The 19,168-nt window shown below is 41.7% G+C and overlaps 1 protein-coding gene across 5 annotated transcripts in view; it reads right to left on the reverse strand.

The window, feature by feature from the left end:
* Window positions 1-19,168, reverse strand: part of ADAM22 (ADAM metallopeptidase domain 22) — a 250,695-nt gene that overhangs the window by 3,448 nt on the left and 228,079 nt on the right. For all 5 annotated transcript variants that reach the window (XM_075827623.1, XM_075827625.1, XM_075827622.1 and 2 more), the window contains one exon: window positions 586-709. In XM_075827623.1, the coding sequence (XP_075683738.1) occupies window positions 586-709 (124 nt within the window). The remainder of the gene's footprint in view (window positions 1-585; window positions 710-19,168) is intronic.

Raw genomic sequence — 19,168 nt, forward strand, 5'->3', positions numbered from 1 at the left:
CCTCCATTCAGCACCATAATCTACTCCGGGAGCAATAAATATCCGTGATACGGCAGGCGATGTAGAATGCCATAGATATTTTTTTGGGCGCCATCCGTGAATTCTATATGAAAATAGGAGGCCCACGGAGGTACAGTATGACCCCATAGCCGGCTCCAGGCAACGCATCACAAAGCTGTACGACACCGATCCATAATACAGCTGTGTGCATGAGGTCTTAGTATACCAGTGACGCTATTTCCATGGCAACAAACCCTGTTAAACCCCCAGCACAAGTAACCCGATTTGTTCAATGCGGATTTAGTGAGGAAAAATCTGCAACAAATCCCCCTGTTCTGTGCTGATGAGGCACAAAAGGCAGGAAGTGGTCTGTGTCCAGATATCTGTATATATAACAACCACGTCACGTGGACTCCTTATGCATCGATACATTCATTTACAGGAAGGCCATATAATTGGAACTTTTCTACCGCACATCTGTTGCTCCGTGTTATCATACATGCAGGTCTTATTAGTACAAAAGTTTAATATTGGCCATCTGACCCCCAGTCTTCCTCTACTACAGTGACCACTTTAGCTGCATACCCGTGCACTCTGTTTGCTTGGTTTCTTCTCCTCATCAGGAAGTGGCGGCATTGGGTATGGGTATTTTCTGCTAGAAGCGATGGATCCTGTAGATGAGGATGGAGACTTGGCAGGTGACAGTGTTCTGTTAGAAGAAGCACAGAATAAGCAGTGACCTTACAGGATAACATTACTGGGTGGCATTTTAAGGGATTCCACCATTCGGATGACTTTGTTTTTCCCCCGTGCTAATTTATTTTATAAAAAAAAATGTATCCAATTTTAAATTTTTTACGTTTCTGGCCTCCTTATAAAGCACAAAACTCAGGTACGATACTTCGTCATATACCCTGAAATATTGATGTCATTTGAACGTGGATAATCCCAAAGAATGTACAGGAAATGTAATTTTAATCAAGACATTGGATTTTGGAGTAAATCTGAAAATCTGATTGGCTGTTAATGGCTACAACATCTTTTTATATGACGTGTTCTGTTTCATTTTGACATTATGGCCGCAGCAGGGACAGATGTTATACCCTGCAGAAGAGTAATGTGAAGACCTTCTGCAACGTCGTCTATAACCTCAGATTCAAGGTTATATGGAGGGGAAAAAAAATCTGATATTTAGCAACATCTGCTGTTGAGAATACAGTGACGGGATTTTCGATCCTGACCTCCTTTGGACAGCATACGAGGGCGTGATTGACAGCATTAAAGGGGTCTGTAACAGGAGGGGGTGAGTGACATCACCAGCTCTTTGAAGACAACCCTGTCTGCTCACTCTGCGCTCTTCCAACTGTCTACAAACTTCTTATTGTTGTCAGTGTGAAAGATGCTTGTCTTGGCTCAGGCAGTACAACAGAACAGTAATTTTGTCCTTAATCCACCATCTACTTGTAGTAAAAAAGTGCTAATATTTTCCACTTTTACGGTACACCAGTAATTGCCAACATTATTACCATTGCTGACCCCCCCCCCCCCTACTTCCATTACTATCTCAAAAAAACGGAGTAGGGTAAAGTATTTAATATTCTGATGACTTCGGATTTGATGACTTCTTTGTCAAGCCTCTATGAGGAGGATGACATTAGACCATCCCTACTGTAAAAAATAAAATGTCTTCTTGCTGCCGAGTTCTGGGGAACCCCTGACCAGATTCTAAGGAGCCCCAGGGTACCGAGAACACTCATTGGCACACACTACTACAGGCTGTAAAAATGCAATGTTTTGTTTTTTTTAGTGTAGCCTGTTGTGCTGACATCTAGTGGCCAATATATTTTAAAAAATTACACTTTTTTCTATATAGACAATAAATACGTAAATAAAATGAAAAGAAAAGTTTTCTGTTGTTGTGAATCTTGTCATGAAAAAGTTTACCATCTGACCTGTTGCCGTGTATTTTATTGTTCTGTAGACTCTAGTTTATCTATGAGTCCTGGCCCTGAACTTGACTTTTTCTATGGAGAAGAGGGTGAGAAAACTGGTTCCTCATAGGTTTGTGTTTCAGTGGGCCTGTTTATGGGGAATTATATAGGGAGTCTTGAGTCTCGACCAGTGCTATGAGCTGCTGTGGGTCTCACGCACTCCCTGACAGCCAATATAGACTATCACAGAGCAGGGCAATGGAAGGAGCAGAATGGTCATGAATGAAGAAGCCATGGATGTGGAGCAAGTGCATGTAACCAACAGTGGGTGAAATCACTAATATGGGGGCATGCGAAAAAATTGCAACAGCATCCTCCACGCGCCACATGTGCCTGTCCCCTGGTAGATCGACAAATAGACTTCACAACAAGTTTGGGCATTCCGGCTCTCGGTGTTATCCTTGATCATCAGGTTTCAGCTCCAAGAACATTAGATAAACCAATAAAACTGAACTTTCTGCAGTGGCTATACAAAAATAAAATACATTACAGATAGGTAAGACCGGTATGGACAACCACCTTCAGCTTGACCACTTCCCACAGTGTCTAAAGCCTTGATAAATACCTGAGAGGTTTCCCTTATATCTTTTGTATGTTGGCCTTCTTGACAATCCCTCTACAGCAATGGTTTCCAAACTTTTTTCCTGGGCCAGGGAGTCCAAAAAAATTAGAGACCCCACCGGGGAACCCTTACCAGTTGGAATGAAGGAGAAATAGTAGTAGTCACCACAACCCACAAACATAAGGCTAACATTATTTTTTTCTAAATAGGACCTGTTGCTCTCCCGACATGACGTTTTTAGGAAATACTTGTATTCTCCATAAAATAACAATTTTGGAGTATCTTTCCTTAGCACTCTGAATTGTGCCGTTCCTCTGTTGATCCTCCTGGAATCTGATGAATAAATTGACAACAGGGTGTTACCATTCCCCTTGTCAATACAGTCAGACTGTGAAGGGACATGCCCCATTGACAAGGAGAATGGTAACGTCCAGCTGTCAATTTATTCATATATTCATACATTTCCAGGAGGTATAACAGAGGAACGGCACAAAGTAGAACTCTAAGAAAATGTTTCAGAATTGTTACTTTATAAGGTGTCAGGCAGACAAGAAGTAAAAAACTACAGAAAATAAAATTTGTGTTCAAAATAAGAACTACAACAGCCTCAGCAGGAAGGCCTCTCGCGGGCAGGTCCATAACATATTCCCCAGTTCTGCGGCCCAAACCCAATGATTTTTTTTAATTATTATTTAGCTCCAGCTTCTCTTCTTGTCCCCTCTTGCCTCAAGCAGCATTCTGACAAGGCCCCCGAGTGGCCCGAGCAAGACATTGTACAAGCGGCTGTCATTGACTGCTTTACCATAAGGGAAGGGGGGGGGGCAGAAGACAGGCCGCTCAATCTGTAGGTACTACTAGACTCTGCAGAGCTCCTCTTTCCAACTTCTACCCCCCAACTAAGGCATGGGAGAGCTTGGCAGCGTGTGGCAGTGGCATTCAGAAATGTTTTATAAAATAGAGTGCCGCCATTACTGGAAAGGGGTCCGCAGTACCCCAGAGCCCTGGAGGTTCTACAGTTTCGGAAACACTGCTATAGAAAACCCTTGTAATGGGCCAATTCAAAGAGGTTTCACTGTATACTTCATACCCAACTTTTTATCTTATTGATATGTTAGATGTAGGACTATGGCCCTTATCACATGGCTTGCATTTTACATCAATGCTGTGCCAAATCCGTCGTTTGATCGATCCAAACTGTGCTGACAGACCCCATTGACTTATAATGCGGCCCATCAGGGTTTTCATGGTAAAAAATAGAGCTGCACGCTGTGCTATTCTTGTAGTCAAAAGTGACCGAAACCCCTGGAGTAAGTGTGAACATAGCCTAAGGCGGACTGGTGTGCCAGAGGTAATAGACACCTGTATGGACGGCACAAATACCATCCTAAATATCGAAAATTAGTTCAGTACGAAAGGCTCCACTAGGGTTAAGTTCAAATGCAAAATTTAGTTTAAATCGGTCTGCATCAGTTTAGTCAGGTTTTTTTCTTTACCAGGATGCAGAATATTTAGCACGTTTAATCTTCGGCTGGGCAATGCTATAGGGGGTTACTATCGCTAGCGGTCTCACCCTGGCCCTGATGCTTGAGAGGGCCCAAAGGCCACTCTTAAATATAAAACACCAATATTATAAATGGCACATGGTAAGCGGGGGACCCGGTGACAGATTTTGCATAGGATTTTCAGTTACGCTTCTGATCTTTGGGTCTTGTAAATACCACTGGATCCAAAAAAACTGATGCAAACCCAAATTAAAAAAAAAAGGCTAGGAGGATGAGGGTGTAAACCCAACCCAAAGACCAAAAGTAATCAAAACTGAAGCCAGCCTTAATTACTCACATCCATAAATCATGCTCCTTATCTCACCCATACGTTTTCAACTCAACTCCTACAGTCACAGTCAACAATATATTGAGGGGGGTTTCCAGATTTATATAAATCAAAAAGTTCTGCAACATTCGAATATATTTAATTTTTCAATTCCTCAAGATCTCTGCTTGCTGTCAGTGAATAATAACAGTCTGGTTTACAATCACCTTTCCTGATCATGTGCTGCTCATGCAGGTACACGACTTTATTAGAAAAGCTCGGATTGTGTCTTAAACAAAATAATCTCTCTTTTAAAATAAATAAATAAGAATTAGCATTCGGGAGGGGGCCAAAAACCCCAAAACAGGACTGTGGGCAATTCAACTTCACCTGGATTTACTTTATAAAAATTATCCCGCAAAGTATAACCTGCTGTTTAGAGCAATGTGAAACCTATGAATAGGATCCAAACTACAGACTGTCGGACAGTAGCCTGTAGTCTGCTATTGGGGTGGCAGGGAAGCTGAAGAAGGTTTCACCAGAGGTTAAAATACACTTTAAAGCGCACCCATCGTTATCATTTTTTTTTTTTTAAAGTATAAGGCCCCATACACACGACCGTGCCCGTAACCACAGTCCATTATAAAGTAATGAAGCACGGTCCCTAAAATAAAAAAAAAATAGAGGTCCTATTTTTTACGGAAGGTTTCTACGGCACGGACACTTTCCCGTAAATATATGGGAAGGTGTCAGTTGGCCATAGAAATGAATTACGGACGAAATATACGGTCGTGTGCATGGGGCCTAATTCTGTAGTACACGTGAATACATGAACCTTTGTAATGTATCTTATTAGCGTAAAGGGGCATCGTCCTCACCTTCCAGCAGCCTGTAGTTCCCCTTTCCCTGCAGGCTCTTTGTAAGTGTTCAGAAACCTCCTCAGTCACCAAAAAAGCCGGCTAGTGTAAAAAAGTAAATAAAAGACAGGGAGGAGGGGGATGCAGCTGCAGCTCTCAATGAAACAGCATGAGAGGGACATGGAAGGGGGAGCAGCAGGGTGGAGAGATCAGATTGGCCCAGAGCACACAGCACAGCTCTGACATCACAGGAAGCATGGGGAGAGAAACCAACAAAATAGACCCAAAATATGCAGGTTCCACACAACATTCCTGTCTGCACTGCATCTATTATACATCTCCAGCTGCAGGATTGTGATTATTTCTGTAATGATAGGCACGCTTTAATCTGGTTATCACCTCAATGAGTTTTTTTGCGCTTAGACCTGTATCTGTCAGTTCAGCGGCACTGACGGGTTCAGTGTCAGAGGGTCCTGCATCTCGATCCACCTGTTATCAATCACATCTAAGTTATGAACTTAGAAGTGATCGGTAACAGCTCGATTCTGCATGTCAGACACGCAGGACCCGCTGTCACTAAGCCCGTCAGTACCGCTGACCAGACGTATAGAGGTCTTGGCGCACGATACAGCTGCTCTGTATACAGGATACAAAGCAGCTGTCCTCTATCTCAAAAAGTGAAAATAGTTTTTATTAAGTATTTAGAAAGTTACACCAATCACACAGATAGACATTTTTATAAAAAAAATCAAAAACTATTTCAAAAGGTGTACATAACCTTTAAAGCAGATACATTTATTTATCTTAGGTTGTGTTCACACCACATCTGTTGTGCACCTTCCATGTATACGCCGGGAAAATCTTCTGTTTATGCCAAATTGCCCATTAAACCTATATCTGGTACTATATACTGGATACAGGTATATAATTCCTATCCTATATGTCTCCCATAACTTCCTGCCGCAATGATTTATGAAACAAGTAGATATTGTCCTGCACAGATGCTAAGATGGTCATAAAGTTTGGAGGAAAGTCTCCCAGATCACAGACAAGCAGTTTTTCGACAACTGGACATTTATCCAAGACCCCAATAACACCTTGAGGCCAACCTATGGAATTTATGAAATTGACCATGTGGACTTTTTGATGGGCGTTTACTTTTTGGGTGAACTTGTACTTTTATAATAGTGAAGAGCATAAATTGCCCCAAAAATTTCACCTGGACAATTCTTTTTTTCACCTCCTTACAGCAGATGTTTATGACCGGCCATATGCAAAATTTGAGGAAGATTAAAGGGGTTTTCCAGGGACACAAACATTTTTACATACTCTATGTAAATATTGAATAAAGTTCCTAATATACATTCTGTATTAAATCTGAGCACATTTCTTCCTATTCATCCCACCTCTGCCCGGCCGGAAGTTCTGCTTTTCATCTGTGTCATTTTTTCTTGCGACACAGGGATGTTCTTTAGTAATCATTCCGCCCCCTCTATCGGTCTATTCACTTTCCCCACTAGTTTCCCCTTCCCCTTTAGTTTTTTATCCCGCCCACCAGCTTTCCCTGCGCGCGGTCACAGAATCAAGTGACCGCACCTCAGCTAGCTATGTATATATGTAATCCCCATCGTCCCTGTATATCTGTAATCCCCATCGTCCCTGTATATATGTAATCCCCACCGTCCCTGTATACAGTGAAGGAAATAAGTATTTGATCCCTTGCTGATTTTGTAAGTTTGCCCACTGTCAAAGACATGAACAGTCTAGAATTTTTAGGCTAGGTTCATTTTACCAGTGAGAGATAGATTATATAAAAAAAACAAACAGAAAATCACATTGTCAAAATTATATATATTTATTTGCATTGTGCACAGAGAAATAAGTATTTGATCCCTTTGGCAAACAAGACTTAATACTTGGTGGCAAAACCCTTGTTGGCAAGCACAGCAGTCCGACGTTTTTTGTAGTTGATGATGAGGTTTGCACACATGTTAGATGGAATTTTGGCCCATTCCTCTTTGCAGATCATCTGTAAATTATTAAGATTTCGAGGCTGTCGCTTGGCAACTCGGATCTTCAGCTCCCTCCATAAGTTTTCGATGGGATTAAGGTCTGGAGACTGGCTAGGCCACTCCATGACCTTAATGTGCTTCAGTTTGAGCCACTTCTTTGTTGCCTTGGCTGTATGTTTCGGGTAATTGTCGTGCTGGAAGACCCAGCCACGAGCCATTTTTAATGTCCTGGTGGAGGGAAGGAGGTTGTCACTCAGGATTTGACGGTACATGGCTCCATCCATTCTCCCATTGATGCGGGGAAGTAGTCCTGTGCCCTTAGCAGAGAAACACCCCCAAAACATAATGTTTCCACCTCCATGCTTGACAGTGGGGACGGTGTTCTTTGGGTCATAGGCAGCATTTCTCTTCCTCCAAAAACGGCGAGTTGAGTTAATGCCAAAGAGCTCAATTTTAGTCTCATCTGACCACAGCACCTTCTCCCAATCACTCTCAGAATCATCCAGATGTTCATTTGCAAACTTCAGACGGGCCTGTACATGTGCCTTCTTGAGCAGGGGGACCTTGCGGGCACTGCAGGATTTTAATCCATTACGGCGTAATGTGTTACCAATGGTTTTCTTGGTGACTGTGGTCCCAGCTGCCTTGAGATCATTAACAAGTTCCCCCCGTGTAGTTTTCAGCTGAGCTCTCACCTTCCTCAGGATCAAGGATACCCCACGAGGTGAGATTTTGCATGGAGCCCCAGATCGATGTGGATTGACAGTCATTTTGTATGTCTTCCATTTTCTTACTATTGCACCAACAGTTGTCTCCTTCTCACCCAGCGTCTTACTTATGGTTTAGTAGCCCATTCCAGCCTTGTGCAGGTCTATGATCTTGTCCCTGACATCCTTAGAAAGCTCTTTGGTCTTGCCCATGTTGTAGAGGTTAGAGTCAGACTGATTAATTGAGTCTGTGGACAGGAGTCTTTTATACAGGTGACCATGTAAGACAGCTGTCTTTAATGCAGGCACCAAGTTGATTTGGAGCGTGTAACTGGTCTGGAGGAGGCTGAACTCTTAATGGTTGGTAGGGGATCAAATACTTATTTCTCTGTGCACAATGCAAATAAATATATATCATTTTGACAATGTGATTTTCTGTTTTTTTTTTTATATAATCTATCTCTCACTGGTAAAATTAACCTAGCCTAAAAATTCTAGACTGTTCATCTCTTTGACAGTGGGCAAACTTACAAAATCAGCAAGGGATCAAATACTTATTTCCTTCACTGTATATGTAATCCCCACCGTCCCTGTATATATGTAATCCCCACCGTCCCTGTATATATGTAATCCCCATCGTCCCTGTATATACGTAATCCCCACCGTCCCTGTATATACGTAATCCCCATCGTCGCAGTATATACGTAATCCCCATCGTCCCTACATATATGTAATCCCCATCGTCCCTGTATATATGTAATCCCCATTGTCCCTGTATATATGTAATCCCCACCGTCCCTGTATATATGTAATCCCCATCGTCCCTGTATATACGTAATCCCCACCGTCCCTGTATATACGTAATCCCCATCGTCGCAGTATATACGTAATCCCCATCGTCCCTACATATATGTAATCCCCATCGTCCCTGTATATATGTAATCCCCATTGTCCCTGTATATATGTAATCCCCATCGTCCCTGTATATATGTAATCCCCATCATCCCTGTATATATGTAATCCCCATCGTCCCTGTATATATGTAATCCCCATCATCCCTGTATATATGTAATCCCCATCATCCCTGTATATATATAATCCCCATAATCACTGCAGATACCATATGTAATCCCCATCATCCCTGTATATATGTAATCCCCATCGTCCCTCTATATATGTAATCCCCATCGTCCCTGTATATATGTAATCCCCATCGTCCCTCTATATATGCAATCCCCACCGTCCCTGTATATATGTAATCCCCACCGTCCCTGTATATATGTAATCCCCACCGTCCCTTTATATACGTAATCCCCACCGTCCCTGTATATACGTAATCCCCATCATCCCTGTATATACGTAATCCCCATCGTCCCTGTATATATGTAATCCCCATCGTCCCTGTATATACGTAATCCCCATCGTCCCTGTATATACGTAATCCCCATCGTCCCTGTATATACGTAATCCCCATCGTCCCTGTATATATGTAATCCCCATCGTCCCTGTATATATGTAATCCCCATCGTCCCTGTATATATGTAATCCCCATCATTCCTGTATATATGTAATCCCCATCATCCCTCTGTAGGTAATCCCCATCATCCCTGTATATATATGTAATCCCCATAATCTCTGCAGATACCATATGTAAACCCCATCATCTCTGTATTTTATAATCCCCATCGTCCCTGTATATATGTAATCCCCATCGTCCCTGTATATATGTAATCCCCATCGTCCCTCTATATATGTAATCCCCATCATCCCTCTATATATGTAATCCCCATCGTCCCTGTATATATGTAATCCCCATCATCCCTGTATATATGTAATCCCCATCGTCCCTCTATATATGTAATCCCCATCGTCCCTGTATATATGTAATCCCCATCATCCCTGTATATATGCAATCCCCACCGTCCCTGTATATATGTAATCCCCACCGTCCCTGTATATATTTAATCCCCACCGTCCCTTTATATACGTAATCCCCACCGTCCCTGTATATACGTAATCCCCACCGTCCCTGTATATATGTAATCCCCACCGTCCCTTTATATACGTAATCCCCACCGTCCCTGTATATACGTAATCCCCATCGTCCCTGTATATACGTAATCCCCATCGTCCCTGTATATATGTAATCCCCATCGTCCCTGTATATACGTAATCCCCATCGTCCCTGTATATACGTAATCCCCATCGTCCCTGTATATATGTAATCCCCATTGTCCCTGTATATATGTAATCCCCATCGTCCCTGTATATATGTAATCCCCATCATTCCTGTATATATGTAATCCCCATCATCCCTCTGTAGGTAATCCCCATCATCCCTGTATATATGTAATCCCCATAATCACTGCAGATACCATATGTAAACCCCATCATCTCTGTATTTTATAATCCCCATCGTCCCTGTATATATGTAATCCCCATCGTCCCTGTATATATGTAATCCCCATCGTCCCTCTATATATGTAATCCCCATCATCCCTCTATATATGTAATCCCCATCGTCCCTGTATATATGTAATCCCCATCATCCCTGTATATATGTAATCCCCATCGTCCCTCTATATATGTAATCCCCATCGTCCCTGTATATATGTAATCCCCATCATCCCTGTATATATGTAATCCCCACCGTCCCTGTATATATGTAATCCCCACCGTCCCTGTATATATTTAATCCCCACCGTCCCTTTATATACGTAATCCCCACCGTCCCTGTATATACGTAATCCCCATCGTCCCTGTATATACGTAATCCCCATCGTCCCTGTATATACGTAATCCCCATCGTCCCTGTATATACGTAATCCCCATCGTCCCTGTATATATGTAATCCCCATCGTCCCTGTATATATGTAATCCCCATCGTCCCTGTATATATGTAATCCCCATCATTCCTGTATATATGTAATCCCCATAATCACTGCAGATACCATATGTAAACCCCATCATCTCTGTATTTTATAATCCCCATCGTCCCTGTATATATGTAATCCCCATCGTCCCTGTATATATGTAATCCCCATCGTCCCTGTATATATGTAATCCCCATCGTCCCTGTATATATGTAATCCCCATCATTCCTGTATATATGTAATCCCCATCATCCCTCTGTAGGTAATCCCCATCGTCCCTCTATATATGTAATCCCCATCATCCCTCTGTAGGTAATCCCCATCATCCCTATATATATGTAATCCCCATAATCATTGCAGATACCATATGTAAACCCCATCATCTCTGTATTTTATAACCCCCATCATCCCTGAATATATGTAATCTCCATCATTCCCGTACATATCATCGGGGTATGCAGCTTGCGGGGACTGAGGAATAACATGAATGCGAAGAAAATGGTGCTGCCATTGAAACATAAGAAAGAACAGGGCGGGCATTGAGGAGGCTGTGGACCAATAGGATGCCTCAAACCTGGGTGTACGTCAGAAGTCCCGAGTTTGAGGCATCCTATTGCTCCACAGCCTCCTCAATGCCCGCCACATTCAATTCTTTGTTTACGCCTCAATACCCGCCCCATTTTCTTCGCGTTCATGCTATTCCTCAGTGCTCGTGCGCTGCCCGTCCCGGAAAATTTAGTGTCCCTGGAAAATCCCGTTAAGTTCAGCGGAGAACATTTAGGAACAAAGTTGACTTTCCTGCTACTTCTACTCGCACGTGGAGCAGTAGTAGTCTCCAACCTTTGGTTGTAAAACTACAACTTCCAGCGTGACTATCTAACAGACTGCTGGGAGTCGTAGTTTCGCAACAGCTGGAAAGCCATAGATGTAGAGTATACGAATACTGGTATATATCGGACTTTAATGACTGGATTTCTGGATGTCCTACTAGATATCTCATGCCATGCTCCTGTACCAGTGGAGGTAAACATAGCGGCGAGTTGGACGATGGAGGAAGAACATGCTATTAATGTGAGATGTCTGCGGCCTCGTGAATAATAATAGACGTCTGAGAGTGGGGGGGGGGGGGGCATGCACGTACACCCTTTTTCAATAGTGACACAACATACATAAGAGCACTAGATATCTCTACTACAAAGCCAAACCCACAGGCAGCAAGAAACGTATGGGGAGATTTATCAAGACAAGTGCAAAGGAAAAGAGGAGGAATTGCCCACAGCAACCAATCAAGACGCTGCTCTGTATGTCCAAAAGGCATTGGAAAATGAGAGCTGGAATCTGATTGGTTGCTAACTCCTCCATTTTTTTCCTTCTTACTGTTTTTGATCAATTTCCCCCTTTGTTCCTTAGCCAATGAATTGTCATCTACTGTAAGAAAAATACATCCCCAAACGAAAAAAAAATCTACGTGTGGCGCGACATCCACTGGGATCCTCTGCGGATCTGTATAGTTTATGTAGCACATTTCATTTTTTTATGAGGGGTTATGTGTAGTGCTTGTTATTTCCGCCTCGTTTGATGTACCACTGACCACTTGCCAACCACTTATGAAATGCTTTGTGCGGAGTTGGCAGCAGGGATTTGCATGGTTGTCCACCAAGTATCTATTGCATATATAAAAATACATTAAAGGCGATGTCCATCCAAAATGTATCTACCCCTACCCTCAAACGTATTGGATAAACATATATCCTGAGAAGAGGGGGCATTCTTTAGTACCCTCACTTGTCTCCATACGGTCACACATCTTGATGGTGGTGCGACAGCCGTAACATCTAAGAAGTACTGTCGTGATGTTCAAAAAAGCGGTTTCAGAAAATTGTTGCGTCCCCCCCCCCCCCCCAACCAAAGCTAAGTGGGCTATAAATGCTACAAAAAAAACACAAGGTTTGGGTATTGTGTTTAAAAAAAAAAAAAAAAAACTACAGAAAACCCAATAAACTTAAAATATCTGTTTCCAATGCTGTGTTATTAGTGATTCAAATTTTAGAAAAGCCTCTAATGTCCCTTTTACTCGAGCGATCATATGAACATTCGTTCCTGACCATTGCCCTGTACAAACTGGGCAACGAACGATCAAACGATCGCTCATCGGCTGATCGTATAGTTTTTGCAAAATTAAATATGATCTTTGTCGGCAGCAAACGGAGATGCGCTGCCAACATGATGGAAATGCATGGGGACGAGGGATCGTAGTAACCATCGCCCCTCCCCATACATTGCCGATCATAGATCCTTGTGAAAGGAGCAAACGAGCGCCGATGAATTCGCAGATCAACGAGTGACGATCCCTATGACAACACCCTCAATCCGAACAATTTACATTATCATAGGAATATTGTGCGGATCAATCTCCACTCACATCAAACTCCACATCCCAGTTGCTGCTATTGAAGTGACTTAGGTCAGGAAAATTGATGTGGATGGAAATCTGGATTCACAGTGTCCTTATGACAACTCTGAGCCATCATTGCACGAGGTGAGTTGTCATGGGGACATAAGCATAGTAATGTGTCTCACAAGAGGACTTTACCTTCAATCTCTTATAAAGTGACACAAAAATAGGCTCTTTCTAACGCATACCAAAGTGTTTTTTTTGATCGAACATGTACAAATTCTCCTTTAATATGTGAACCTTTAGGATTCAATATGGGAATCAGCCATAAATTCCCTGTCGGAACTAAACTTTTTCTTTTTTAAAAGGGTTGCAAGAAATTATAAAAATATGGCTGCTTTATTCCAGAAACAGCGCCAATCTGGTCCATAGGTTGCATGCGGTATTGCAGCTCAGCTCCATTCATTTGAATAGGGCTGCAATACCAGTCACAACCTATGGACAAGAGTGGCGCTCTCATACAACCCCTTTAATATTAAATATGTGTTTGGATGGACATATCCTTTAATGAAAACGCACAGCTTTATGAAAGATATCCATTTTTCATTTAAGGGGATTGTTTTCTCCGTTAAGACAATAAGGTATCACACTACCAGATATATACATAAACAAACAAATGTATACATGTACAGTAAAACGATATATGTATACTGTATGTAAGTATGTATATATACCAAGCTCCACCATAGCGATATACTGCAACATCGCTGTCAATGTAATAAGCGTTCCGTTCCGTAATACCTAAAATACGGTCCTTCTGTGTTTTTATTCACATCTTCTACCCATATAGCTACATAACGTTCTCTTTTGTACCAGGGGTTAAAATACCTGCAGAAAGTGATAGGAGGAACAGGAGAACAGAGAAAGCAGAATATACAGTCTGATAATACAACACAAGCACAGAAAGAAAAGTGAAAATGGGAACAAAAAGAAGAAGAGAGGTAAGCAAGCAATGAATATAGGTAGATTAGCGTGCTAGGAGAAATAATATATAAGAAGAAGTACGGCCACTCGGGTAATACAATACATTAACTGTATGTCCTTCACTTTACATAGTGTATAGGGAGATTTCATATAGAATAAACACTAGAACGTAAAAAAAATTATATATATATATAAAAGGGGTGCTAGGAGACTCCAAAATAGGTTTGCGCTTTTTTTTTTTTTTAAATCTAAAAACAGCGCCACTCTTGTCCAATGGCTCTGTATGGTATTGCAGATCAGACCCATTCATGTGAATGAGGGTGAGTTGCAGTACCAGACACAGCCAATAGACAAGAGTGGCGCTGTTGAGTAGACTCTTTTCCTAATATCATAATTTTACGTTTCAATGATCTTGAAGAAGAAAGCAAACATAATGTCCAATGAAACCAAGTGCCAAAGAATACACAAGGTGGACCAAGTGTGGTTGCAGATCACGTAGTACATATTTATTATTATTATTATTATTATGTAGTACATATTTATTATTGTTATGTAGTACATATAAGTGTATATACCTATAGGTTCGCTTGTAGGTAGTTTACTTGTATAGCAGCGGCACCAATAAAGATGGTCACGCTGTTTTGCAATGTGGAGGTTTACGGGGAATTGAGGCTCCTAGTTGGGTGGACAAACGATCCAGGCGAAGAGGTCTATCAATTATGGGAATGGAACTATAGTACGATATTAGGTCCATGTTTTATTTCGGGAATTTTTTTTTTCTGCCGGGAGAACACCCTTATTTGGGTCTAAAAGTGGAACTTCAGATTTACCTAAAATTATTGAACACATCCCTTCCTGAATATGTACACTCTGTATACAAACTATATATCTGCTACTACCCAACAAATCATTGCACAGAGTTTCTCTGTTATCATACACCAAGTCCAAACAAACCTCTATTCTATTCTGCAGTACTGGACCTGGGTTGCCTTGTCGGAGCCTTGTATGTTCTGCCTCTGATTTCTACTTCACGACATATAAGAAGCTGGTGTTTGAAACAGTTAAACCCCCAAATTATTTGTTCACTGTATCATGTGACGGTAAAAATACGCCATGTGTAAGGATCATACAAAGACACGTGTATTAAATGGGTTCTCCGCTTTAGACAATCTCTACTTGTTAGAAGAGCTATAAGCTGATCCCAAAGTGTCGTCCTACTAGAAACCCCAACGATCAGCTGTAATCTGTGGGGAAACCTCTCAGTACACGTTTACCTGCAGCGCCACCACAGGAGAAATGAAATATTACACAGTGTCCATTCATATCAATGTGCTGTCGGTTTGTAGCAGGACAGGGCAGGTCCTCCACAGACTATTTCTAACCGCTCTCCACTCTGGAATAGAGATGAGGATCCCGGACAAGTTCCCCCCTCTTTTACCTCCGAACTCCCTAATAGGTTATATGAAAATGGGTTTACTAAACTGGACAAGCCCTTTTCCAAAGTAAGTCGCAGCGATTTTCAGGTTCAGGGGGGGGGGGGGGGGCTATTGGTGCAAAACATTTTCCCAGTAGGAAAAAAGGGTATTACAAGGCACCCATTCAAATGACTACGTGCCAATCTAATACATGGACGTTCCAAGTCCACTAGGGTGGGAGCGGATATTTGTAATCACTATCTGCTGTGGCTAATACATGACCTCGATGACCTACATGTAATAATAGGACATATGCACAAGGGCAGAGTTGTGGCTAGGCTTTACTTCAATATTCCATTTGCTTCCTAGCCCTGTATTTAAATACTTTGGGAGTAGCTTGTTGGCACCCCTTCTTGTACCCAGCACCCCGGGCTTGTGTCCTGCCAGCAACGCCCCCCCCCCCCCCCTTCCCAGCTACAGTGGTGGACAAAGGTTGTCCAGGTAGGAAAGCCCCCTTGTAAGGATTTGTCTTATAACAACAACCCCTGTCCATATACCCTATAAGGGCAAATACCGTCATAGAGGGAATCACCCGTTCGAGGCCCCCTACATAAGCCAGAATTACATGGACGGCCGTTCAATGCACAGCCAGACGCAGCTTCCCTCCGGTGAGAACAGCTGATCGACGGGGGCTAAAGAACAGGGGTTGTTTTTATGAGACACCCCCTTTAAGCACTATTCTGCATGGCTTGATCTGATAAGAATAAATGTCATTTTACATAATGCTATTAGTATGCCTGGGTTTTCCCTAAATAATTTTGTTCCTAATAGCCATAAAAATGTGATTGCCGACTTGAAGTTTTTGTATGTATTTTTATGATTTCTGGATGAACAAAAACGTCACTCGTACTTTTACGGTCAGTGAAAAAAAAAATAATGGTGAGCTCTGCGTCACAGACAGGTGCATACAGCAGCCTCGATCTCTGCTTCTTAAACCTCTATGGGATGGGGATATTGAGCCTCAGCTCCAATCAAAACGTAAATCTTTTGGGTAAAGTGGTTTTAATTTTTGATCTTCCTAAAATTCACAACCATGATGCATTGCAATGTCACAGTACATTCAAATGTTGTCCCCCTTTACTGTCATCAGAGGAAGAGAGAACTGCTCTGAATATATTCCCGGCCCACAGCAGCGGTTGTCACTCTACGATGCCCTCAGTCATGGGTCTGTCCGTGTTTTAATCATAGCAAGTCCACAAAATATATTTATAAAACATGCAATAGATTTGTAGTTGTATTTTTAGGCAACTTCCTAATATACTTTTGTCTTAATTCTTCACCATTCAAGATCTCTGCTTGCTGTCAGTGGATAGGAATATTCTTGATTACATCCAGAGGCTAAAAGCCTGTCCGGACATACTTCTCACCAATGTTTCCTCTAAGTGCTTGTAGCTAGTGAGAAGGGCATTTAGGGCACTGTACCGTCAGAGCTGGGCTATCAGACGCACCACCAGATAAACATTGCCCTATAGGCCCCCAATAATTAGTCATACATAAAAAGTATTATACATTGTCCAGTAAATTATCGCATACAGTGTCCAGGTGAATCAGACAAAATGTTGCCTCCCTGGTGGTCTTTTTGGGTGAATAGGTGATAGTAATATCCCTGGTGGTCTATGGCAGTAAAGGGGTTAATGTCAACAGCCCTGGTGGTCTAGGGAGAGAAGGGATTAATGTTTGAGACCTAGTGTCCAGCTTTTCTTTTTCCTATGTGACAATTGCATCCAGTGGGAAATTGTAGGACATCAGCAGCACAAATCTCTCTCCTGTCCTGATAGTTTGCTACAATGTATCAGTGCAGGTAAAATGTATAAGTCTAGAGTCCGTGGTATTTATTTAGTAGAGGAGCATTAAAAAGGAGTCCTCGAAAAGAAGCAAAAATGGGCTCCTTTACCACACATATTTGGTCTTTTCATTGCTGATTTTGTTTTTCACCATTATGTGTCCCTCATGGGAATATCCATCTTTTTACAGCATGTCTTTTTTAGGTCCAAAATTCAGAGCTGAATAGTTTCTCAATATAAATTTATAGCGGTCAGAGCTCCACTTTTGTGATACAGAGCTCCAAAGCCCCTACATAGACATAGATTTAAAACATAACATGCTAAAACCTGCAGTCACCACTAGAGGGAGCATAAGAGCTCACTACATACTGTTTTGTTTAGAGAGCACAGCATGCAATAAGCTCCTAGGCTCCCTCTAGTGGTGGCTGCAGGCAGACAGAATTTTATGTAAAATGTTATGTTTATACAGGGGATTTGGAGCTCTGTATCAGAAAAACAAAGCTCTCACCACTTTACATTAAGAATTTAATCAGCATATAATTTTTAACCTATTAAAAAAACCAAAATGGTGTTCAAGGGTGGATATTCTCGTTAAGAGCTTGATCACCGATATAGTCAATGTTTTGCCTTACACACTACCCAAAATTCTGATAATGATGACTTCTTACATGAAAGGCCATTCCCCTTACGCCACAATATATATACAAACATGTTCTGTTCATAGTAGAAAGTCATGATAATATAAAATGCCATTTAGGTTGTGTAGCATTATGAACGGAAATCTATTAGCATATGTTATTTTAGCAGCGTGCAATGGTAACATATGCTTTCTATGCATCATTTATGCATTCTGTCCCAACTAATGAAAAAAAAATACCTGAATTTCCAGCATTCAGTATTTTTGCAGGAAAGAATGAGCAGGATGGATTCGGTTAAAGAGGAGAGAAGCCACAGGGAAATCATATTCCCTGCCATTGTACAGAATGTCAACTGCATGCAGTCTGCTATTTACAGCAACCTGTATTCTGCCAATGATGCAGCAGACTGTACTCTGTCCATTGATAGACTGCAGCAAAGTCACATGGAATTTGATTTTCCTTGCCTGGTCCTGCTCTGTTATCGCATTGCCTCCACTGATAAAGCGTAAACCTGTGCTTTAAAGAGGCTCTGTCACCACATTATATAAGGAGATCGGCGCTGTAATGTAGGTGACAGTAATGCTTTTTATTTAATAAAACGATCTGTTTTCATCACTTTATTAGCGATTTTAGATTTATGCTAATGAGTTGCTTAATGCCCAAGTGGGCGTATTTTTACTTTAGACCAAGTGGGCGTTGTACAGAGGAGTGTATGACGCTGACCAATCAGCGTCATGCACTTCTCCCCATTCATTTAGGCAACGCATAGGGATCCTTTTAGATCACTATGTGCTGTCTTATACTAACACATTAACAATACTGAAGTGTTTAGACAGTGAATAGACATTCCACGGGATGTCTATTCACAATGTCTGCACTTCGTTATTGTTTTTGTGGTAGTTACAGCAGAGCAAAGCATAATCTCGCTGTAACCTGTCATTTACCGCGTAATCTCGCGAGATTATGCTACCTCTGTTGTAACTACCACAGACAGAGTCCACGGAATGTCTATTCACTGTCTAAACACTTCAGTATTGTTAATGTGTTAGTATAAGACAGCACATAGCGATCTAAAAGGAAC

The sequence above is a fragment of the Rhinoderma darwinii genome, chromosome 5 (genome assembly GCF_050947455.1).
Source record: "Rhinoderma darwinii isolate aRhiDar2 chromosome 5, aRhiDar2.hap1, whole genome shotgun sequence".
NCBI lineage: Eukaryota > Metazoa > Chordata > Amphibia > Anura > Rhinodermatidae > Rhinoderma > Rhinoderma darwinii.